This window comes from Lactuca virosa, chromosome 2, assembly GCF_052849685.1.
Source record: "Lactuca virosa cultivar CGN04683 chromosome 2, Lactuca_virosa_CGN04683_v6, whole genome shotgun sequence".
NCBI classification, from domain to species: Eukaryota; Viridiplantae; Streptophyta; class Magnoliopsida; order Asterales; family Asteraceae; genus Lactuca; species Lactuca virosa.
This window is the reverse complement of record NC_136427.1, coordinates 148,064,567-148,089,700: the sequence shown is the minus strand read 5'-3', so window position 1 is coordinate 148,089,700 and position 25,134 is coordinate 148,064,567. Positions and strand designations below refer to the sequence as shown.

General features: G+C 34.5%; 2 protein-coding genes across 2 annotated transcripts; one reads left to right on the top strand and one right to left on the bottom strand.

Moving 5' to 3' along the window:
• Positions 1-4,713: 4,713 nt before the first annotated feature.
• Positions 4,714-5,715, bottom strand: LOC145157849 (uncharacterized). The gene is made up of 3 exons (XM_079076829.1): positions 5,151-5,715; positions 5,026-5,086; positions 4,714-4,936 (listed from the first exon to the last, which is right to left on the bottom strand). The coding sequence occupies exons 1-3, from the start codon at positions 5,713-5,715 to the stop codon at positions 4,714-4,716; spliced, it is 849 nt and encodes a 282-aa protein (XP_078932955.1).
• Positions 5,716-14,427: 8,712 nt separating this feature from the next.
• On the top strand, positions 14,428-16,030 carry LOC145159586 (putative aldo-keto reductase 2). Its single transcript, XM_079078591.1, has 4 exons — positions 14,428-14,683; positions 14,832-15,032; positions 15,116-15,391; positions 15,507-16,030. The coding sequence occupies exons 1-4, from the start codon at positions 14,471-14,473 to the stop codon at positions 15,840-15,842; spliced, it is 1,026 nt and encodes a 341-aa protein (XP_078934717.1). The 5' UTR covers positions 14,428-14,470; the 3' UTR covers positions 15,843-16,030.
• The last annotated feature ends 9,104 nt before the right edge of the window (positions 16,031-25,134 follow it).

Genomic DNA, 25,134 nt, shown 5'->3' with positions numbered 1-25,134 from the left:
ACAACGTTCATGGACTTAATGAACCAGGTATGTAGGTTGATGCTCGACCGGTCAGTGATTGTTTTCGTCGATGATATTCTGGTCTACTCCAAGACCAAGGAGGAGCATGAGGAGCATTATCGGGAGTTAATTGGACTGTTGAGACAGGAGACGCTTTATGCCAAGTTCTCCAAGTGTGAGTGCTGGTTACGAAAGGTCAAATTTCTGGGACACCTCGTGAATCACAATGGGATTCTGGTTGATCCCACCAAGATTGAGGTATTGATGTAGTCAGAAGTCCCAAAGTCCCCATCTAATATTAGGAGTTTTTTTAGGTTGATTGGTTACTATCGGAGATTCGTTTAGGATTTCTCCAAGACTGTTCATTTAGGATTTCTCCAAGACTATTGTTCCTATGACCCGTCTGGCGAAGAAGATTGTGGAGAGGTTGGAGACAGGGTCATGGGGAGGATAGAGTTGGTCCTTCAAACGACGAAGCTTATCCAACAATCCATATAGAGGCTACAAACATCTCAAAGCTAACAGAAGACTTGCTGATAAACGACGTTCCAAGTTAGAGTTCTAGGTCGAATATATGGTTTTGTTGAAGGTATCACCTTGGAAGGGTGTTATACGCTTCAAGAAGAGAGGCAACCTGGGTCCCAGATTTATTGGACCATTTCGTGTGTTAGCCAGGGTAGGAAAGGAGGCCTACCGATTGGATCTGTCTGAGGAGCTTAGTCAGATTCACAGCACTTTCCATATTTTTCAGCTTTGGAAGTGTGTGGTTGATGATTCAGTGGTGATTACTTTGGAAGACATTCAGGTCGATGAGTGTCTGAATTATATGGAGAGACTAGTGGCTATTACGGATAGGAATACAAAGGCCTTACGCAACAAGGTGGTACCTTTTGTCAAGGTTCAGTGGAAGTATAGGAAGGGTTCTGAGTGGACCGGGGAACCCAAGTCAAAGATACGTGAGCACTATTAGGATCCATATGCAGCCAAGAATTTTGAGGATGAAATCTAGTTCAAGTGGGGGAGAATTGTAATACTCTGTTATCTCAGGTAAATTTCCTTCTTAATTTAAACCTTGAATTTTTCGAAGTTTTCTCCTATGCAGGACGTAGGGTAGCCTCCTACGCAACGTGTAGGAGGGAATCTATCATTAGGGACTTAATGATATATGACATGCATAGATCAGGCTAAACAACGAATACTGCCCGAAACTAAAACCCTAATTTCGAGTTTTTGAGCCCTATTTAAAGGCTCTTATACACTTGACGTCTTCCCTTCATCAGCCTCCATCTTCCCAAACGTTCCCTTTGAGACCCTAATTCCCTTTTGGTGTATTTTTAAGCTTGAGAGTGTTTTGTGTGCATTTTGAAGTAAGAAGAAGGTGGTGGAGTTTCTTGGGAGCTTAAATCAACTTTGGATCCAGAAGTTCCTTTCGCTCATCCATCTCCAAGTGGTATAAAGTCTCCACCTTGATGAGCTTTTATGATAGATCTATATTTTCTTTAGGTTTTCATGCTTTTCCCCATAACCTTGGTTCTTATGATTATACGCTACTCATGGACATTTGTGTGTCCTTTCAGACATTTTTTGGGTTGATAAATTTGAAAAATGAGAGCTTGGTCACTCTTATCTATCCCTGCAAGCGTCCTTAAGCATTGAGTGACTTTTTTGACCAAGGTTATGAATTTATGCTCCTTGTATCCTTGCAAATGGATAATGTTAGAGACTTTATCTGTTAAGATGTCCATCTAGCTTAAATCTTGAAGTTTTGAAGTTTTCAGTATTAAGAACTTAATGAGAAAAGTGTACAACAGCATTGTACGCATGGCGTAATTGTAGCTACAAATGTGTAGCCTTTCTTTGTCCAAAAAAGCCACTTTGTACTTTGCACAAGGCGTAGAGCATCATATACGCAAAGCCTTTCATGCACTCTCTTAAAGCTAAAACAATACACATGAGTCCATAACGAATTAAGCACTCATGTGATAAAAGGAGCTTATCCCTCATGCTATTAAGAACTATCCATGCTTTTTATTAAGCAAATAAAAAAGGTCATGCTTCTTTTATTCTTTCTTATAAGATATAAAAGAAGATAAATTTTATAAACTTCTTTTATAAAACATAAATTTTGGCTTTTGGATAAAAGACAAAAGTCTTTCTAGTCCAAAATAATGTACATGAGTTAGTAAATCATATCATATGATATATTATGTTACTTGCTAATGAAAAATTATTTTTCCAAGAAATAAATAATTTGTAATTAATTATAATAGTTTATTAAATATTTATTAAAATCAATTTCTAATAAATAATCAGTTGTATCAAGTTGTTGATAGTGTGACCCATTAGTATCATAATTTAATTAGTAATATCACTTTAATATGATTCTTAAGCATACAAGATCTTTCAATCTCCCACTTCTACAAGATTCATATTAGACTGCTATAGACAATGGTGAACATCTAGCAACATTTCACTGCCCTCATAAATATACAAATTTTTGCCATTCTATCAGTGCCCACTTCTCATGAGCTCAAAGCTACAACTGTTGTATAAGGTAAGTTTATTGATTATCCCTTTGTCATAAACATCATGTTGAACATGAGATACGAATTACGATCAATCTCATTAGGTGTTCAACTTTTGGTAAGGCGACTTAGATGTCTAACTCTCAACACATAATAGGAACAAATACAATCTTGACTACATAAGCCTCTTATGTAGTTCACACCATACCTGAAAATGGCTTTTATAACTGCCTGGTTAAGGATTAGCATTTGACCATATCAAAGCATAACACTCCCCACACTTAAGTCCCACTATGTATCTCAAGTGTGTTAAGGATAAAAAGGTAGTACCTTTTAATCAAGTATCATTCATGATAGCGATCCATGAAGTGAAGTTGATGCGGGCCAATTCAATACTAGTTCTCTGACAAGTACCTATGAAACTTGGTTACAACCCATTGCCTACTTTCATTTGGTAATTGTCAACCAATCCAATTCATATTAATCTTACTTCATAATTACTTCCACAATTACAACCGACTATGAACTTATAGAATAATAAGGTTATTAATGGATTAAACATTTTAATATAGAACACAACAAGTATTAATGTGATCGTCATATCCCAGTATATCAAAATCTTATCTAATAGTTGTTGTTAGAATGTTCCAATATCCAAATAGTAAATCCAAATCAAAATCCCATTTCTAGAACAATAAAATCTTACAGATGAAGTGTAACCATTAATACTTAGCTCAAAAGAAGTACATTATTAATGGGTTCGACTAAACTTAATTTGTGTGAATTTTTCGAATACTATCATCTCCATATTTGACTTTGCTCTAGGTATAGTTAAATATCTTGGAGTATATGACTGGTGTTCTTTCATTACATAGAGTTTCTTAACATGATTAAGTATACTCTCAAAGTCACAAAGATTTCTATGTGATCCTTGAACGGGTGTCGTCAATTTTGGTAGAAAGATGGTGGAATAATAGAATTTATGTCTTCATTTCATACCTTTTTAATGTGATATCTAGGTTGTCATGATGGTTTTCTGCAGTCGTTCGAGTTTCAGCATTGAAGATATAGGTTAAACGAGTCCAAAACATTGGATCATTCAACTTGCTGGTCTTGTAAACATGAATATATGCACGACTTAGAACCAAGCACTCATCAGCGTTCCATGGTTTTGAAGTCATTTTGAGCGAAATAAAGAGAGTAAATTTTTAAAATTAATATATGAAGAACTGATATATCTTTAAGTGAAATGATTTTTTCACTGAAAGTAAATTCATAGTAGGCTTTATGACAACGATAAAACGGCGCATTTTTAATGCCCGTCATAAGCACATAATTGTCTACAAAATTTGCAATTAAATTTTATAATTTGTCTGCAATTCATAGTCCAACTTAACTGAAGAAGGCAATGTACTTATTGACAACACAAGAGAGGACTGTTTGACTTGACAAGCCATTCTATTGACTGACAACACAAGACATGACTGTTTGACTTGACAACATAGATGGAGTTACAAAAGGGGGCCACTATAAATAATTGTTCATATCATATTAATTGTATCACCTTACAATTTTAGCATTCAAATATGGACTCAAATGTACCACTCAAATGGAGCATCCAAGAGGAGGTTGCTTTGGTTCATGCTTGGATCGTAACTATAGAGGAGGATTTTCCACCAGGTCTGCCACAAGTTCGCAATGGATCATTTTGGTCTCGTGTCTGTCATTTGTTTCACCATCAAATGGATCGTACTCAAAGAAGAAGAAATGTCAAAGCCAAGTTTGTGGATTTGAATCAAAGGGTCAAGCGTTTTCAATGTATTTATAACGAGCTGGATAATGAACGTCAGAATATGGATGAAGGTATCATCATACAAGTGGCTATGGAGCTATACCGTTTCGATTCTAACGGTAGGGAGTTTACGCAAGGGCAAGCATGGAATCTTTAAAAGAATGTCCCTCACTTTCAATATGCATGTTAGTTAAAGAAGATTACATGTAGAATGTTCCTTAGTTATGCTGTGTGTTTTTTATGTGTGTCTTGTTAATCCTTTAATGTATGTTGTTTCGGTAATGAGCATAAAATGTGAAATAAGAAAACATATTCATTTGCATTTAATTAAAACATTAAACCATAACTACTACATAATAGGACATAAAATGGAAATGGGTACATCAATAGCTACTTCTACTTGGGAGGTAACAGGACCACCCAATCATTTGGTATTTCCCATTGCACATGTGATGGTAGAGAATTCACCGTCTTAGATACGAATACAGCACGATACATGACAAAAATCAGCTTATAATCAACTATTTCGTGAATGGATGCAGACGTACGAGTTCTTAGTGATGTTATAGTGTAGCCACAAGGTACACCGCTTTTTTGCCATTTGGCATAACTACAAACCCTACATTCAAGTTGTACTTTCACGTTTTCGAAATTTTCATCCACTTCAAATATATCCTATAAATACGTCTTGCCTCCTATCTATAAGACTTATTCACTCGCTTTTGAACCATATACTCAGCATAAAGGGTCACACCAACAGAAATCCTCCCTGTGAAATTTGTTAATTTAGAAATAATAACATAAGAAATAACAAATTATAAGTATAAATTTACCTCCAACTTGATCTCGTTCAACATATGCCACTTGAATCGACTGATGTATTAACTCAATGATTCTTGTTATAGGTAACTCGTATGTGTAGGTGGATATATTATTCACATTTAGAGGAATATCAATCGATTTAACATTGTAACGTGCTTTAGGAAAACATGCACATGCCTTTTTTGAAATGGCTATATTGTCAAGCCAAACAATTGGATTCCTACATGCACTTTGAAAGCTTTCCAAACACAAGTAAAATTCATGCACACTATATGCACTGCATGACTTCCAAAACAACATTTCGACAATGGTATCATTATGTCCGATAGAATCTCGTATTTTTCGAGCTATATCTTTAGGACAGTACCCATGATACAAAGTTGGGTAGACTCTCCCAATGGCAAAGTCTATTTTATCACATACGTAGCTTATGAAACCAACCTCTCTACTGTCACCTAAACATTCTTTTAACTTCCTCATCAACCATGCCCAAGATTCCTCACAATCTAAGGTTCCCAAACCAACTGCTAAGAGTAGGGGTTCATGGTTTCCGTCCAAAGCCACCGCAAAGTACATTGTTGTCAAATAGTTGCAAAGTAGGTGTAAATAACCCACATGTATTAATGGTATCATACACCTAAGAGAGTTATGAATCTACATAAAAATAAAACATACTTATATTAGTCACATGCAAAATCTAAAGGAGGTACATTACCTACAAGTATTAATTTAATCAATAAAATAAAGATGACATACAACACAACCTAAAGCCACGAAACATAAGTGAAAGCGGTATGTTTTCTTGATGGCTATAAACGTATTAGGATTTGTTTTTTCAAGATTATGAAAGAATATTGGTAGGTCACAAAAGCATTTTTGGTTGTATGAATTCATTTTTCACATGCAATGAAAGTGTATTAGGAAAATCAAACGAATCCGATTATAAATATACAAAAGTTGGTATGGAAATTGGATTACTTCATAGTCAAACCACATGATTTCATAGTCAAACCGTAAGCAAACTTTACTAATTAACAAGACAAGGCATTGTACTTGTCTACACTTCATAGTTCAACTTGAAGGATTCATAGTCAAACCAGATGATTTCATAGTCAACCCTTAAGAAAGCTTTACTGATTGACAAGACAAGGCATTGTACTTGTCTGCACTTCATAGTTCAACTTCAAGGATTCATAGTCAGACCCTATGATTTCATAGTCAACCCTTAAGCAAACTTTACCGATTAACAAGACAAGGCATTGTACTTGTCTACACTTCATAGTTCAACTTGAAGGATTCGTAGTCAAACCAGATGATTTCATAGTCAACCCTTAAGCAAACTTTACTGATTGACAAGACAAGGCATTGTACTTGTCTGCACTTCATAGTTCAACTTGAAGGATTCATAGTCAAACCAGATAATTTCATAGTCAACCCTTAAGCAAACTTTACCGATTGACAAGACAGGGCATTATACTTGTCTGTATTAAAATTTCGTATAAATGGGTAATAATCACTCCATGACATTTATTTGTGAAGTTATTCATATTTGATCAAATAAATCAGGCGAATGGCATAATGCAATTGCATAGGTGAACGTATCATTAGGATATCGGGGAGACCTAAAACCCATAAAGATTATTTTATGCTTACCCAAAAATGGCATCATGATTTTTAGTTCCTTAATATTTGAGTTATCATTTTTGAACCAAAACTTATCTTCTTATCTATCTTTAAATTCACAGGGACCAAAATGCGGGTTTATCTGTTGGGTTGATGAAGAGAAGGAGCAATCCTCTATGATAATAGCTAAGGTAGCTAAGTCGAATAAACAATTTCATTTTTGAAAATAAGAAGTTGAAGATACCCTTGGCTTGTAGTTGGGTGTTGTTCTTGGAAATTATTGTTTACAAGTTGTATGGTTTAGGTCTTTTGGTTAAGTTTGAAGTTCTAACGTCAATAAAGAGGGTGTAATCGTTGTTATGTTTTAACTTTTGAAGTTATAATTATATTATGTATGAAGATACTGTGTATCGCGCTATATATAAAATTTATTTTCCTAATGAAATTGTTGAATTTATAAATCAAACATTCAGTTACATACATATCACATGCAACTACATAGGACCAACACACGGTCCCCAATAAATTTTTGTCATCCTTTGAAGAAACTCTAAAGCTGCATTTTTTGGGTCTATAAGTTCATGTATTGGTTGTCTTGATACTAGTTGTTCCATAAATATACAAACAAATACAACACAATCTACCAACTCGATGCTTTGTTGGGGAACATTATCTTCGAGAGTAAATGTCATATTCAATGGTCTCCTTGGGATGTTCTTCCTCTGCCTGTAATTAACTTTGTTTAAAAATATCGCCACCCGTGCCTCAAATTTGCTAAAAGTTCCATTTGACTCAAATTTTTCAAAAGTACTCTTACCGGAACTGTCATATAGATGGACTTCCATTGACTCCAGTCGTAGTTCCCCAAACAACCAATGATGTGGATAGGAATCAATCGGCATATAAACCTGCACAAATTTAAAAAACAATTACTTATTAATATTTCGGTACAGAAAATCATACTAATGAATGTAATTTCAATAAAACTAATAATATACCCTATCCACATCCCACCAAAGAACCATTATGTCGGGGTATGTAGCTATCCCATACATAAATTCCCTCCAATCATTAACATCTTCTGGAAGATGGAAAACAAAAAAAAATTGGAGGCATTATGGTATACCAGTCAGCTTCAAACCGTCTCTCCATCAACAGTCTAATCCAAATCGTGATATGTTGCGAAGGTTATGATACTTTTGTTATAAATTAGTAAATAAAAAATCACTTATAAGCATAAATTTATAAATACTTACTACTTCATCTAACCATCCGTTATCTATATGCCCAAACAACGAGCTCCAAAACTCTCTACCTAATATAAAATTGTAGAATCCGTGTTGCACTGTATAAGCGTGAAAAAAAATATTTTTCTAACACAACCTCACCGCTTGCTACGTAAGGCTGCAGGTGCAAAATTGAAAAGTCATGATCAACAACGAACACTGGATGAGGAGGGGGTGTTGATCTGGTAGCAACCTTCTTCTTTGTTCTTTGTTTTGGCTTTGGTGTCGTGTGTAGCTAAAACATTTATATAATTATCTTATTAATGTTTGACATAAAAAAAATCTTTACATATTAGCTTTTAATGTATACCTCTGTAAAAGGACTATGCAAAAAGTGTGATGGATTACAAGGCCTAGGGCTACTGGATGGTGTAGCTTCATTATCATCCAAAACATCTTCATCAAAGTGATTTATAGTCCCCACAATTATTACTTCCTCGTCTAACACCTACATTAATACGTTATAATTATTAATAAAATATACATATTTATTAACAAATTTTATCATAAATATAACGTATAATGACCTTTTCAACTTCATTACCATACAAAACATCCTCATCGAAGTGATTTGATGTCCACCCCCTGCGTCAGACACCTCTTTATCTAACACCTACATTACTATCTTTAAATTATTAATAAAATATACCTATTTATTAACAAATTATATCATAAATATACGGAATCACTAACCTTTTCATCAAAAGAATAATTTGTTTGAAACTTTTCTGGTTCATCAAAATTTATGTTGTTCCATCAACATTCTGCATTCACTTCTTCCACATTCACCTAGGTGCGTTGTCGGTTCGAATACACCACTAGTTCGAGTGCAATTAACCGATTGGCTAACTTTTTCCAAACTTGGTTTCCCACTTTGTCTTGCTCTCACTTCAGATCGTCCACTAGACCATAGACTACACGATGATTCGTCTTGCTTCCTAAAATGCTTCCGTATTGGGGATGGAACTAAAAGCGGTTCACCATACACATACTCTTGACATGACATATAATAAGAAGATCTTATCTCCTCATCGTTGGGTGTCATCCTATGTCTTGGTCTTCGTCCCTCCTAAAACAAATAAACATATGTATAATGTTAGTCAAAGTTAAAACAAAATATTTAAATAAATAAAAATAATATACAAACCTTTGTCACATCAAAAATCTGGTTCACATCAACCCATTTCAATTTTTTTAATGCACTCCAACGCTTCATCTTAGGTGTATCTTTGTTCTTACGCAACACATAAGTACCTCGAACATATGGAAGCATCTCATAAATCCATATCTACAATTTTTGCAATTATATTAATAACAATTAAAACAACTAAATTACTTGTTAAATTTTATAAATATATAAAATTGTATACCCCGTATGGTGTCGTAAATCCTGAGACCGATTTGAAAGTTTGACAATGCTCAGGTAGTGATAAATATTTATTGATTTTATTCCACATAGTCTCATGACCATCGTAGGTGAACTCCCAGAAGTAACTACCCCAAACATAACTACAATATAAAACTTTTAATTATAATAAACTTTAACATAAAAACTGTAAAACTTCAAATTCGACAAATAATACATGTTCCACACATCCAAGTTCTCAATAAAAAAACCAGTCTTGTGGCACACGATCATTTGTTTCTTTCCCCAAAAACCCTTGACACAAAACGTATATGAGACATGCTCTAACTGCATCATCCTGGTAGCTGCTAAGAATGACTGATTTAAAATGAAACTTTTGAAATCACTGATTTTCACCGAACTATTTGTGTGGTTCGAAAAGAGACGTTCCCGCAATAAACATCTTTTTCTACTATTAATTTTTTTTTCTCCGACACTTTTTTCCTATCATTTTTGGATAAACTCCAAAATATAATCCGGCTATCAAACAAAACTCTTCGGTGCCATAAACCATTTTGGTATCTCCCACTTTAAAATACAACCACTTTATGTCATTTGGAGACACTATTGCGTCTGGTCGTATCTGATGAAGAAATATTGTATGAAATAGCAACCAGTCCCCTTGTAACTGAGGGACGTCCAACAAATAACCAAACACAGTGATTCTAAATGTTTCTCGTCGGACACCATTCAATACTTGAAATACTTCCCATATATAACATTCCGATCATTATAGATTTACCACAACTTTAACATTAAGATTTTTAGAATCGTGCTGAAATAAAACAATGGTAAGTTGTTATTTGTAACTAGAATAAATATTAAAAACTGTCAAAACAAAACATATTATTATAACAAGAAGGCAACAATCTACTTTAGAAACTATTAGATTTACACAACATCGGCAATTACAATTAGAAAATAAACCAAAGGTGTATTTATAACAACATCCAAATTACATCGTATAATATGCTTTTTGAATATTTCTATAATACAAATATAAGCATATTACATCAAAATTTGAATATTTATAATATAATAATAGCATCAAAAATGCATTTTTATAACGTAAACTATATGTGCAACAATCTACTTTAGAAACTATTAGATTTACACAACATCGGCAATTACAATTAGAAAATAAACCAAAGGTGTATTTATAACAACATCCAAATTACATCGTATAATATGCTTTTTGAATATTTCTATAATACAAATATAAGCATATTACATCAAAATTTGAATATTTATAATATAATAATAGCATCAAAAATGCATTTTTATAACGTAAACTATATGTACAACCTCACAAATGCAAATGAACAACATTAAGAAGCAGCAAAAATCAATTTTATATCAAAAAATCATATTATTATAGCATATTAACACATTTATATAACATATTAACACAAAAATATCAAATGTACAGCCTCACAATGCACGAATTACGCATTATGCACTTGTACAATCATAGATCCAAGTATGAAAATGCTATCAAAACCTCAATGTTACTTATGAAATCTTGTAAATATCAAATATAACAAATAGGTCTAAGAAAATCGAAGGGGCAACACCTTATATTTTCGTTTTTTTTTTTCTAAATTTTTCCCGATAAATCATAAATAAACAAAGCCTAAAATTGATAAATGATGATTAAAACACAAAATGAGTAAAAGATCTTACCATATTGACGAGATTGTTCATGAAATCGTCCGTAGTATGCGGAAATCGCAGATGGGGAAATCCAAAGAGAGAGTTCTCCAAGCAAAATTTCGAAAATGAAAGGAAAAAATTATCTTTTTATACCCTCAAATAGGGAAAATCGTAAATGGATAGGCAAATCGCAGATGGAGTGAGTCCATCTGCAAACGTACAAGTCCCTAAAGTGTATCCATGCTTTAGCGACTTGTACATTCGTAGATGGTATTGGAAAATCGCAGATGGGCTTAATCCATCTACGATTTTGATGGCTATTTTTGTGAGTTTTTTTGGCTATTTTTGTAACACCCGGTTCCTGGTATGTATTTAATTCAAAATTATTCATTTTTTTTTGTATAGAAGCTGGACGAGTTGGAGGCCCCAAGCTCGTCGAGTAGATATGGATTGGGACGCGGGTTAAGAAGTCTACTCGACGAGTTGAGAACCCTCAACTCGATGAGTAGGCTGGCAGAATGAAACCCTAATTTTCAGAGTTTTGCACCCTATTTAAACACCTTAACCCCCATAGGTTGGCTTCATTTCCAACCTCCATTGTCCCAAACCCTAGCCTCAAAACCCTAATTCACTTTTGAGAGTTTTGAGCCAACTTTTGTGCATTCTTTGTGATTTTGAAGAAGAAGATACTTGAAAAAGGAGCAAGGACGTGTAGGAGGAGAGTAGATCCAGAAGTTGGGCTTCGTTTCTGGTTCATCTGAGGTATAAAGCTCCTACCTTGTCTATAACATGCTTAGATCTAGTTCTAGGATGCTTCCTTCATGTTTTGGTCCAAGTATGTTGGTTTTTGGGATTTGGATGTCCTATGTGGGCAAACCCTTCAGATCTAGGGTCTTGAGGGGACTTCATGGCATAAAGGTGCCAACTTTATGGCCATGGAAGTCCCATGCAACTTTTAGACCATCTTTTTGGTCTTTTGAGCCAAGTAGGTCATGCAGGCGAGTAAAGATAAGAACTTTACGTGACCAAATCGTCCCTAAAATCTAGATCTATGACCTTATGGTCTATCTGGAAGTTTTGATGGCTTTTGGAGTTGAATCTAGCATATTATACGATGAGTTTTAATGGGTAAAGTTGGAAACAATTAGAAAATTCTAGGATGGGTTTTAATGGGTAAAGTTGGAAACTTTATCCTCCTAGGTGTGTTTTCGACTCAGATCTGGAATATGGGACTTAGATTCGAAGAATGATGGCTTAATACATTAAGAAAGCTTAACAGACTGAAGAACTCGACGAGTTGGGTCGAAGTGTCCCGATTATGTTAAAAGGAAGAACTCGACGAGTTCAAGGATGGACTTGACGGGTTGATTTGAGAAGTCCCGGTCCTTTTAATAGGGAGGAACTCGTCGAGTTCATGAAAGAACTCGATGAGTTGGATCACGATTTCAGGGTTTTATGATTTATGGAACTCGGCGAGTTAAAGGGCCAACTCGGCGAGTTGAGTCAACTCGGAATGTTGACTTTGACCAAAGTTGACCCTTAAGGGCTATGAGTATGAAAGGGTAATTAAGGGAATCTTTTATGTGTAGGGACTGAGTTGGGTTGATTTCAGAGCTGGAGATTTTTCAGCCACTTTACAGCATTCAAGGTGAGTTACCTTCCCGATAGAAGTGGGTCGAAGACACCAATGTCGGCCCACTAGTACTTGTTTATAGGTAGATGATTGTCTTTGTGATAACTGTTTGGTATGCCACTATCTGTTATGCTTTATGTGCGAGTATGCTATGATGATAAGTGATAGTGGTAGTGGTAGGGGTGAAATAGTCCTCGTAGCCGGTCGAAGGACCGAAGGGGTAGACCAGCACCCATATATGCTAGGCAGTATGTGATTATGCGTTTATAGGCTAGGATGTTATGTGGTAGTGGTAAGGGTGAAATAGTCCCTGTAACCGGTTGAAAGAGACCGAAGGGGTAGGCCGGCACCCATATATGCTAGGCAGTTACCGGTTGAAAGAGACCGAAGGGGTATGCCAGCACCCAGATATGCTCGGCAGCATGTTATTATATGGTATGTGGTATAATGGAGGAACTCACTAAACTTTGTGCTTACGGTTTTCAGTTTTTGTTTCAGATACTTCTTCTTCAAAAGGAAAGGAGCCGACATGATTGCAGCGAATCACACCATGATTTCCGCACACGAGATCTTTAGGAGTTGTACTCTAATGATGTTTTATCATGATATGTTTTGACTATTGATACATTGGTTTTGATATGAGTTGACACTATGGATGTTGTCAGACAAATGGTTTTATAATTATTAAATTAAAAATGAAACTTTTGGTCTTAAATTTTGGGATGTTACAATTTTCTACAAACTAATTAACGAAAATGGCTAATATTATAATTTTCTCAACAATATATTCTATTGAGATGAAGAGACTACTTTATCCTTAAAACAAAGGTTGTCAAGATCGTGATCACATTTAAGATCATTTTATGCTTTGTAAGACCTTAATCGAAAGATATTACCAAAATGAACTCATATTCAAGTTTACTCGTAAGACATTAGGTGTCAAGTCTACATTAAGGCGCCGATAAAGGAATCAACTTTAACTTTTTAAGCATAAACCATAATTTTTATTACAAATCGTTAAAATTAAGAAGAAAACATTATAATTAGAAAAAAAAATCATTTTGATCATATGCAACTAAAGACATAAATCACAAAGAGATTACTATGACCGGGTTCAACCTCCTTCAAGATGTATCAATGAAATTATGATGCTTTACACGACTTCTTGTAATTTTTGAGTATCGATTTTAAGTTTAATAGATAAATATTTGAAACTCAACTATATAATAAAACTAAAAAGATGAGATCGGGATTATTGTGTGATCTAGATCGTTTTTGACTAGTAGGTTCTTAAAAACGTAAGATTTTAAGACAGTTGTTAACTATGTCACAATATAATAAAATAAACATAATATTATTTATTCAAATTATACTCTTTACTGATTAATTAACTCAGATAACTAAAGTCAATCTTTTGACAATAATTAAGTACAAACACATATTTAAGCCAGCCGCAGGAACAAATATTGAGATCTAAGTTGAAATGTCAAATAGTGAACATAAGTGGAATTCAAAGTATATTCGCCGTTTCAAAACCGAAAACGAAACAATCTAGATAAATACGTAGGCATGACCGCATGAGATCTACCTTTGCGTCAACGCCCATCACGATTGACCAAGAAGCCGCTATCCAAATTTCAACAATCTCCGCACATCTCAATCCCTATATAAAGTAATCTGCGAAGCACTGTCTTCATCAATCTATCCATTGAACAAGAACAAAGCTAAAAAATGGCAGGAATACGAAGAGTTAAACTGGGTCAACAGGGTCTAGAGGTATCAGCTCAAGGTTTGGGTTGCATGGGCATGTCCTATTTCTATGGGGCCCCAAAACCTGAACCTGACATGATCAAGGTAATCCATCACGCCATTAACGCCGGCATTACCTTTCTTGACACCTCCGACATGTACGGACCTCAGACCAACGAAATCCTTATCGGCAAGGTGAGATTCTTTCTACTATTACGAGCTCACGAACTATATCTTACTTTGGTTGCCAATTAGTTTTAAGATCGCTTGATCAGAGGTGTCTTTTCATGTTTCGATCATTCAGTCAACTTACTGTTCAAGTATCGTTTCTTGTTTACTACAGGCTTTGAAGGGAGGAATGAGGGAGAAAGTGGAAATGGCGACCAAATTCGGAGTCAAATACGATACTGATGCAATGGAGGTCTGTGGAGATCCGGCTTATGTAAAGTATGCTTGTGAAGCTAGCTTGAAGAGACTCGGCATCGATTGTATTGATCTTTATTATCAACACAGGATTGACAGTCGTGTGCCTATCGAAATCACGGTAAATTTCCATTTTCCAACGTATCTCTTTCTTTCATTATCCGTTTATATGACTTCCGCTAAACTTGTTTTTATCGTTGTTAGATGGGAGCAGTAAAGGAGCTGGTGGAAGAAGGAAAGGTTAAATACGTTGGATTATCCGAGGCTTCGGCATCAACCATCAGAAGAGCTCATGCTGTGCACCCATTAACAGCCGTACAACTAGAATGGTCCTTGTGGTCAAGAGACGTTGAAGAAGAAATCATTCCTACTTGCAGAGAACTTGGAATCGGAATTGTTGCATACAGTCCTCTAGGACGAGGGTTCTTCTCATCTGGTCCTAAGGTGCTCGAGAATTTGGAAGATGGTGACCTCCGCAAGGTCTGTTAATTAGTTACACGTACTTTTGTGTTATATTTTCAATTATTATCTGCATCTACTCCAATTTATCAACAAAGACGCCTTTGATATAAGGTTTAAAATTTTCATTTTGTAGTATCTGCCGAGGTTCCAAGGTGAAAATCTTGAACACAACACCAAAATGTTCGAGAGGGTGAATGAGATGGCGGCAAAGAAGGGGTGTACCCCATCACAGCTATCATTGGCTTGGGTTCACCACCAGGGAAATGATGTGGTGCCAATTCCAGGAACCACAAAGATAGAGAATCTTGAACAGAACATTGGAGCTTTATCTGTGAAGCTAACACCAGAAGACATGGCTGAACTCGAAGCCATTGCTGCTGCTGATTCAGTCAAGGGTGGTCGATATGGTGATGGTATTTCAACATTTAAGGATACCGAGACTCCTCCATTGTCATCTTGGAAAGCTTGATTAATGTTGCGTACTGCTATACAAGCATCAACACTGCTGAGTCCTTTTGTTTCGTGTGTACTTGCTTTTGTCTAAGAACCCTGATTCGTGTTTATTTTGGCTAAACACGATCAGGCGTGTGGTTTAGGGTTGCGGTATAAGTATTTTAGTTTTTGAGAACCATAAATAAAGACGGTTTTTCCTGTTTAGGGGTGTATGATTGATCATAATCATTTATCATGATTCATAGCCCTTAACCTGATCCATATGTCTTCTTCTATTGTGTAATTTCTCGAATAAAATTACAAACAGATTCCAACTTTTGTTTGGTGCAGACTTTCTCACTTGAAAATGTATACGAAAATGTTTAGTTTGTTATGCAAGAAGTGATAGAGCACAAAATGTTGGACTACGTTTGTGGTGCATAATATTAGGATCGATATTGATGTTAATGAAACTAAAATTGGAATTTTGATGTTATATGGTTAGGTCCGGATGACATATGACTTTTAAGCCGGTTCCCCACCCGTCCTGCAGGCTGCATCCGAGCACTATTCAAGCCCCGAAAAAAGTCAAAACTAGGCAAAAATACGTACATAGCCACACAGTATGTTACATAAGATATGACTAATATGTTTTATAATATGCTATAACAATCAGCACATGAAGAAAAACAAAAAGGGAAAGCTCTAAATATATACTAGTCATTTACCCGCGCCAAGCGACGGGTGCGAATAGTTTTTTCAGAAATTAGTTTTTATGGACGATTAATTCTTTTGGACGTATACTTGAATTTTAATATTTCAAAAATATTAAAATAAACAACATATATCAAAATACATTAATTACCATAATTTTAAAATATATACCACTCGATGGTCACTAAGTATAGTAAAAGACATTTTGGGCCATAAAAAATTATTTACCACACTTTGTTGTCATAAACATTATAGTAAAATAAAAAATTCTCATGCAAATTTGTGTTTTTGTATGCTAAACCGAATATTGATAAATAGGAAAAATAGGAAACAAAATGGAAATCCCAAAAAAACAATAAAAACCAAATGACAACCTTAAAAATTAAATGTAAAAATGAAAGTCCTTTTTGCTCTGAAAGTAAAATGCTATAAATGTTTCTTTTTCGAAGTATAATGTTGTAACAGGAACATATGAAAGTAGGATGCTATAATAAAAAAAGAAGTGAATGCAAATTGCTATTTTATCTCATTTCACAGCAACATATAAATACTTGACACTAAAAAAGATTGTACAATGCTATTTGTTGCATTCGACAACATGGTTGTTGCTCAAAGTAGACTACCATAATAAGAAAAAAAAAACTGAAACCAAGATGTTGTAATAGAAAGAACTAATTCCAAAGAAAAAAACGCTAAATAGCTCAATGGCTTGACTGATCCCAAAAAGTTGATGCCTCAACAGTTTATTTATTGCATCATGGGGTCTTGATCATCAACTTGTTTTAGTTGAACCATGGAGCAAAAAAATTGTTTTTCAGCGTTGATGGTAACATTTGTCCTTCCTGATACAGAATTTTATAAAATTAAAAAAGCTATATTAGTTGCAGTAAGGTTACGAAATGATTTATATCTATTTAATTTAAATATATTTTTGCAACTGAAGTCTTTATATAATTATATAAGACAAAAGTACATAACAATAAAGTTTGAAAGGACAAATTATGTAAATTATGTAAAAAATAAACACCAAACATAATAACAAAATAAACAAATATCACATATCTAGCAACCTTCTATTTCAGTACAAGAAATCCTTCTGTATCCATGATCAGCCTGTCTTAAAAAGATTCAGAAAAGGTTAGAAATTATAACTTAAAGTTTTTTTAAACGATAAATAATTTGATAAATTAAGAAGCCAACAGAGAGTTGGACAAATACAAAGTGTAGAAAAAAAGAGAAAAAAAAAAAGAAAAACAAACAAATACCTTGTGACAACCCGTAAATTTCTATCTTGTCAAGTCAATCCAATCAACCAAAAGTCAGACTTATTTCCATTGCCTTTTGGCCTTGTTAAAGGTCATTTTAATGAGTTCTGATCCTGGTACACTTAAGGATTAAGTGTTATGAAGTATTAGCTCGAGATCAGAAGGCTGCACCCGAACTAGAAAACCCATAAAAGAGGGTTTACGGCCGTAAACCCAAGTGTGGCCGTAAACACCCTTCTAGTCGTGAACCCTCTAGTATATATAAGAGTTTGTTTCATTTTTCTTCATTTCTCCAAACTCCAGCCGTGAACTACCCATTCTCTCTCAAGTATCATCCAAGAAAAGCTCTCATTTCACTCCAAAAACGTAAGTGTCTCATCCTTTACTTGTTCATGCTTAACAACCCCTTTGTTCTAGCCTTGATTTATCACCTTTCATCACCATCTTCAAGCTCTTCAAGATCTTGAAGGGTTTACGGCCGTAAACCCTTCATAAGGGCCGTAAACCCTTCATAGGATCTTGGGGCCGTAAACCCTCCCAAGGCCGTAAACTTATAGATCTTGGCCGTAAACTCCTTGTGATCAATCACATGTGATTCTAGCACTCCATTGTGAGTGATTCCTAGTTCCTAACGTTGTTTCCCTTACATATTAGTTGTCTTAAACACTAATTATATACATATATGTATCAATATATGTCATTTAGGACTCGATTGTGCCTCGTGACTTCATTCGTGGAACTTCTCATCCTTACGCGAATCTTCAATTGAATCACCCACACAAGGTGAGTTCATACCCCTATAATCAATCTTCTAAATGTTTTTAAATGTTTTTAAGAGGGGGAATACAAGTTGAACACAATGATATTGTGTTAGTATTTACCTGGGATAACCATCACATTAAAGGATTTCTTAAGCTTTTATAAGTTAGTAAATCAATTCAAAAACTCTTTGAAAAGTTGTTACATTATTGTTTATAAAACTCCGTTTTTAAAGTACATGCATAACTCAGTAGATGATTGAGTCTTTTCTACAAGTCAGTATCAGTTCATTCAAACGTACTAGTAAACTATAATAGGTATAGTTTAGGGAGTTACTACTTACTATTTCTAGAACAGTAAAACTTACATGAGTCAGATCTTACATGAGTCAGTTCTTACAGGAGTCAGTTCATACATGAGTCGGTTCAAACATACTATAACTAGAACAGGAAGGAAAATACTATAACAAGAACAAAAAGGAACATACTATAACGAGAACAAGATAACAATAATGTGAAACCACTACTTCACGGCATAGCAATATACTTGTTATGTCGCGTTTTGTAACCAGTGTCTCCTAGAGGGGAGCGTGAGTTTGTGTATAGATCTATACGGGATTGACCATCCTACACCTTGCTGCTAGCTATAGTGGGACCTGCAGGTCTACGGGTGACAAATGTCATACCATTTCGATGTCTTTGGAACGTCGTGTCTTATACTAGTCAATCAAGCATGGTTACAACCACCTCACATTTTAATCTTAATTAACAACTTGGTTTTTAAGGTAGTTAGTGCGTCAGTATTTACTTTATACAACACTACTTTACACTTTCATTTTCCCATTACATTCATATAGTGATATTCTCACATAAAAGGTAATGCAAACTATTTTCTAGTAAAGACAGTCATAAACTTGGGAAAACATACATTATTCAATAGACAAACAACAGAACAGTCGAGTCTTGGTACATTCAGTTAGAAGGGGGCCTATAATGCTAACTTTATGATTCCTCATTGGATACATTAGGGATATATATTAATAGGATCCTACATACAATAGAATGTGTGCTTTCCGCTTCATTCCCTGTTCCTTGTTTGGTTGTGGGCTTAGAGCAGATTCACACAGTCTAGTCTCTATTCGATCTTAGCTATATATATATATATATATATATATATATATATATATATATATATATATATATATATATATATATCCTGTATACACCTAGTAATCATAGGGAGTAACAGGTATGGGTTAGGTCATAGCATACAAATTCAGTACACCGCTTTCTAGTACAAAAACATACTTTTCGGATAGAACATTAAGTAGAAGAAACTAGAAACTTATATGTAAAAGGTTTGATACGCATTATTAAACCAATATAACTTAAAGAACCTTTAGTGGTTAATTCTATAATACCTTAGTTTATACATCAGGGTTATATATAATTAATATCCGATAGACAGATTCACCTATTTAACTGTCCGTTCGATATTAGATTAAATATAGCTAGTATAAACTAAGTGATTATAGAAGTAACTATTGTGGTTACCATTTTTACTAAAGGAAATATATGATTTTCTTAAAGAATGATTTCATCAAATATAAAGAACTATTACAGTTAACTCCGTAAGTACCAAATGAATACGCCAGGGTTGTATACAATGAAGATCTTAGAAACAATGAGATGTGTGCTTTCCGCCTTACTTCCTGTTCCTTGTTTGGTTGTGGGTTTAGGGCAGATTCACACAATCGATTGTCTATTTACTCTGGATTGTATATAACTTGTATCCATTTAGTACTCATAGAAGGAATTGTAGAGTCATTTTCACTTATCACTCATCATATCAGAAAATATAGGATTTTCTGGAGGAACAGGCGAACTTTTCTAAATAACTTACAGTTTACTTTTCATCACTAAAATACTTATGAACTCACCAGCTTAAATGCTGATATACTCTTTCAAAATGACTTGTATTCTCAGGAAACTAGTAGACAGGTACGCGCACTGGGATTCAGAAGATGGAGTATAGTAGCTTCATGTCTTGTTTTGTTATTTACTTTTGGAGTCTATCTTTTGTGAGCCACATACTTTGTAAATACTTTCATATTAATGCAATGGTTGTTTGTTACTTTGATTACTATGATACATGTGTTGTGATACTAAACATGACGTCTTTCGCCCCCGAACGTTTCCGTCGTTCTGTTTTGGGGGTGTGACACACCTGAAGCCAAAGAGGGTAAAATGGTCAAAACATGAGAATAGCACTCCCCGACAGCCAAGTGTGCAGCAAGATATTTAAAAGAATTGGAAAGAGTCATCACGCAAGGGCACAAAAATCATAAGAAGCCATAAACTCCATGTAGGGGTAAAACGGTCCATGTAAAGAAAAAACTTCCAAATTTTTTTTTGATCACCATCAACAACCATGAACATATTAGCATTTGTTAACTTGGAAGAAAATTTCAAGCAAGGACACTAAAATAACATCACATCAGCAAAGCTTAGCGTGCGTATAATAGTCAAATTATAGACCACATCACATCTCCATATGCAATAACACACCAGTAGAGCAAAGCAGATTCAACAAAAGAACATAGGGGAAAAATGACCAGCTCCCCAAAACCAGATAAAAAAACAGATATAACTAAGCCACGTCAGCATCTACCACAGGGTCTAAACTCTCCATTGTCTACCACAGAGGAAAAAGCATGAAAATCCCTAAAGCAGATGTTGTGCAACACGAACACAAGGCAAAACATATTCAATCTGCATGGAAAACTAACTGAGTAATATTTAAATATTTAAAATTGTATATTATAGCATTGTAGTTCAAAGTACAATATTCTAATATAATAGTATTCTAATATAATGGAATAAAAGTAAGAGGATGCAATAATATAAAAAATGAAATTACAATTGTATTTCTGACTTTTAATCCTAAAAGATACTAAAAAGTTACCTAGTCCCAGCAACATCAAAGAAATTACCGGTAACAAACTTTTTTCTAGTATATATTTAGAGCTTTCCCTTTTTCTTCATGTGCTCATTGTTATAGCCTTTTTTTACAGCAAAATGCCAAAATCAATATATAAGATTCTTTAAATCTTATTTCTTACTGCCAATAAAGCACATGATGTCCTCTTTTCCTTGTGCTTATATCACAAGCCATATACTTGGTTTAATACTTTCCCATTTCCCAATCAAAAGAAGCTACAAACTTGGTTTCTTTATTTTGATATAGTACATGCTTTATGCTTATTTTATAGATAGAACAATAAGAAAATGAAACCATTAAATTTTAGGTAGAATGAATTACAATTACAACATAAATCAAAGTAAGAAATCAAAACTATATTTACCTTTGGTGTGTACATGATTCCAAGGCAATGTTATGCCAAATCACGTAGGTAGGATGCATGTATATCACGTAGGTAGGCAATGTAAAGAGCTTTAAAGTATTTACCACTAATTTTTGCTGCTTCATGTATATCAAGTCCTAATTCCTGTCATATAATCACATTAAACACATATCAGAGATTCATTTTGATCCAAAAAACTGATGTATGCTGATCTAAAGGTTCCAATAACCAGAATCTGGATGTGCTTTCCTGCTTTAATTATGAGTTTGGTATAAAACGAAATAGATGTAGAGATCAAGGAAACAATTACCTATGACCGTGAAGATGAAAGTTTCGACTATTGAAAAAAGTACAAATTAAAAGACAGTCAGCCTCATGCCTTCGTCTTCTATCGGCAATTTAAGCATCACATAAAAAAAAAATAATGAACTCAAAGAGAAGATCTAGTCATCTAGATTACCAAATGAAACAAAATCCAAGGCTATATGAAGATAGACAAAAATAATAAAAACTCAGAGATCAATTAAAGAATTTTTCAAAAAAAAGGTATAGATACTTACTTCAAAGTTCAGATACAATAAATTCATTTTTTCCGGTGATTTCATTTCATGAAGCTGCACAGGTTCGAGATCGGCATGTTTTTTATCAAAGGTGGCCGCAAAAAATAAAACCCCAAATCGTCAGACGTGAGTGAGATGAGAAGGATGCATTGAGTCCAGATCTACCGATGGGATTTGGGGGTGACGGTGAATGGTGGAGATGGTGGTGACGGCTAGGGTTTCTAAAAAATCTCAAGCAAATCAGGATTAGGAGTTTCTTCAGACAAATTAGTATCCCTCACATAATTCTCTTCACTCCTCTGCCTCATATCTGAACTAACAGCAGGTCTCTCGGCTCATGCTCTCATGCTCGGAGGAACATATGCTTCCTTTGGTCAACTGGAAACCACCATATCTAAGCCTAGTGGTTTATTGGTAAATGAGTCTGGTCATGTGTCTTTGAAAGCTTATGAACTACAAAATACAGATCGAATTTTCAAGCTTTATCACCAAATTGGATAATGATGGAGTCTTGGTATTTTAGATTGAACGCTGATGAGGGAAAGTGAGAAAGAAGAGGAGGTAAAGAATTTTGAAATGGGAGCAATGGTTTTTAAATAGATTATTGAAGAAAACTCAATTCAAATTTTGAATCAATTAAGCGAAGATTGGGATAGAAATTAGGGGTAAAGATGGACTCATTCTTCATCTGCCGATCTTCTCCCTAGTATTTTTTTCAAATTTCTAATCAGTTATCCATAAATCACGCATACCCAAATTAAAAATTTGTTGTAGAACAGACACGATAATGAGGGCTAGCTTAGGTTTTTAGCAACAATTTTGAGATAAAAGGGTCGAGAAAGGGGAAGTTTACCGAGTCAATTGGTTAATACTGGGTCAATTTTGACCTAATATATTTGATGAATGTGAGTTACGTTGAGATATCTAAGGCATAAAAGTGAGACTTTGTGAATAAACCGTGATCATTATTTTGACTTTTTTCTAATATTGACCAAACTAATATCCAAGATTCGTCAATGCTTAAAATGATTGTAAAGAGTGCTTAAAGCCTTGTACGACTTAAAATTCAGCATTTGACTAAAAATGCTTTAAAAGAGATATATATATATATATATATATATATATATATATATATATATATATATATATATATACATATATATATATATATATATATATATATATATATATGAAAAAGTGAATATGTGGCTGTCATGTATGTAATATTAGGTATAGAACCATCAAAATTGACTTCATTTTGATGAAAAAAACATAATTTTTTTCATTGCTAGCTTCTTCCTATTGCTTTTGAGCTCTTATTATTTATGATTCCATAATTTATCTCCAACATCTATGTATTTCGAATGTATTGTTTATATTATACCTCTAGTAGGCTTCATAACTTTCTTTGACACCTACCATATGTATATTTGCACGGTTCTTTTCGATGTGTTATGGGAAGAAGTTTATTAGTTTTTTAATAAACAATTTCAATCTTTCACTATAGTTTTCTATATTAAATTTGAATATGAAGACTTATAGGTAGTTGATAATGTATTCTTATATATGGTTTGTAGTGCAAAGTTAAATATTTAAAACTCTATAAAAATATGTACAAAGCCTATCATCTAGTCTTATAGTGGATACAAGAAAGATGGTAGAGAGATTTGATTGCATTTTATTAAAACTATAAATATATATATATATATATATATATATATATATATATATATATATATATATATATATATATATATATATATTGTAACACCGACAAAATTATGCCAAATTTGAAATTTTAAAAATCATCTCAAAACCGTTAAATCATTACTATCTTGTTTTCAAAATATATAATATCAGAGTTTTTCCCAGAAACATAAACAAAACATGAGGGGTTGTACGATCACGCCTTCGCGTTGCCGCGATCCCCTGATGTACCTGAAACAATAAACTAAAACTGTAAGCCCGAGGCTTAGTGAGTTCCACCAAAATACTGATACAATGCACATAACACATATACAAATAACAGCATGTAATGGATCCACAGCTTTACAGACTGGATTACCCCTTGGGCCCACAGTGTGAATTTGGATTGCATTACGGGCCCACAACTCACATCTGGCCTGCCATCAAGCCCACAATACATGTCTCCCTCAGCTCGTAACTGGAATGCTCTCAAGCCCACAATACGAGTCTCCCTTAGCTCGTATCTGGAATGCTCCCGGGTTTGTTGGTTACCGCACGAAGCAGTATCACCTCAACCCATCCCACATAACATATGAACATATAACACAACCACTGAGCATACAACTAATTGTATAACAACACAGGTAGTCCTACAGATCTACCTAACTGGCATAGCAACTAGCATGCAATACTAACTCATACTCAACATACTACCAACTACTAGGATATCATATCCAATGGGTCGGCCTTGGTGCCTTAGACCCCTTAGTATAGTGAGGATAACTCACCACACAACTGTCGACTCGAAAGATAAGCTCAAACTCTCGGATCACCGCCACAAACTCCACCACCTATATTCGCCACACAACCATGTTCATAAATTCCCAAAATGCCCCAGAAGTCAAATACTCAACCCTTGGTTAAAGTCAAAGTCAACAGTCAAGGTCAACAGTCTATGTTGACCCGACTCATCGAGTGCAG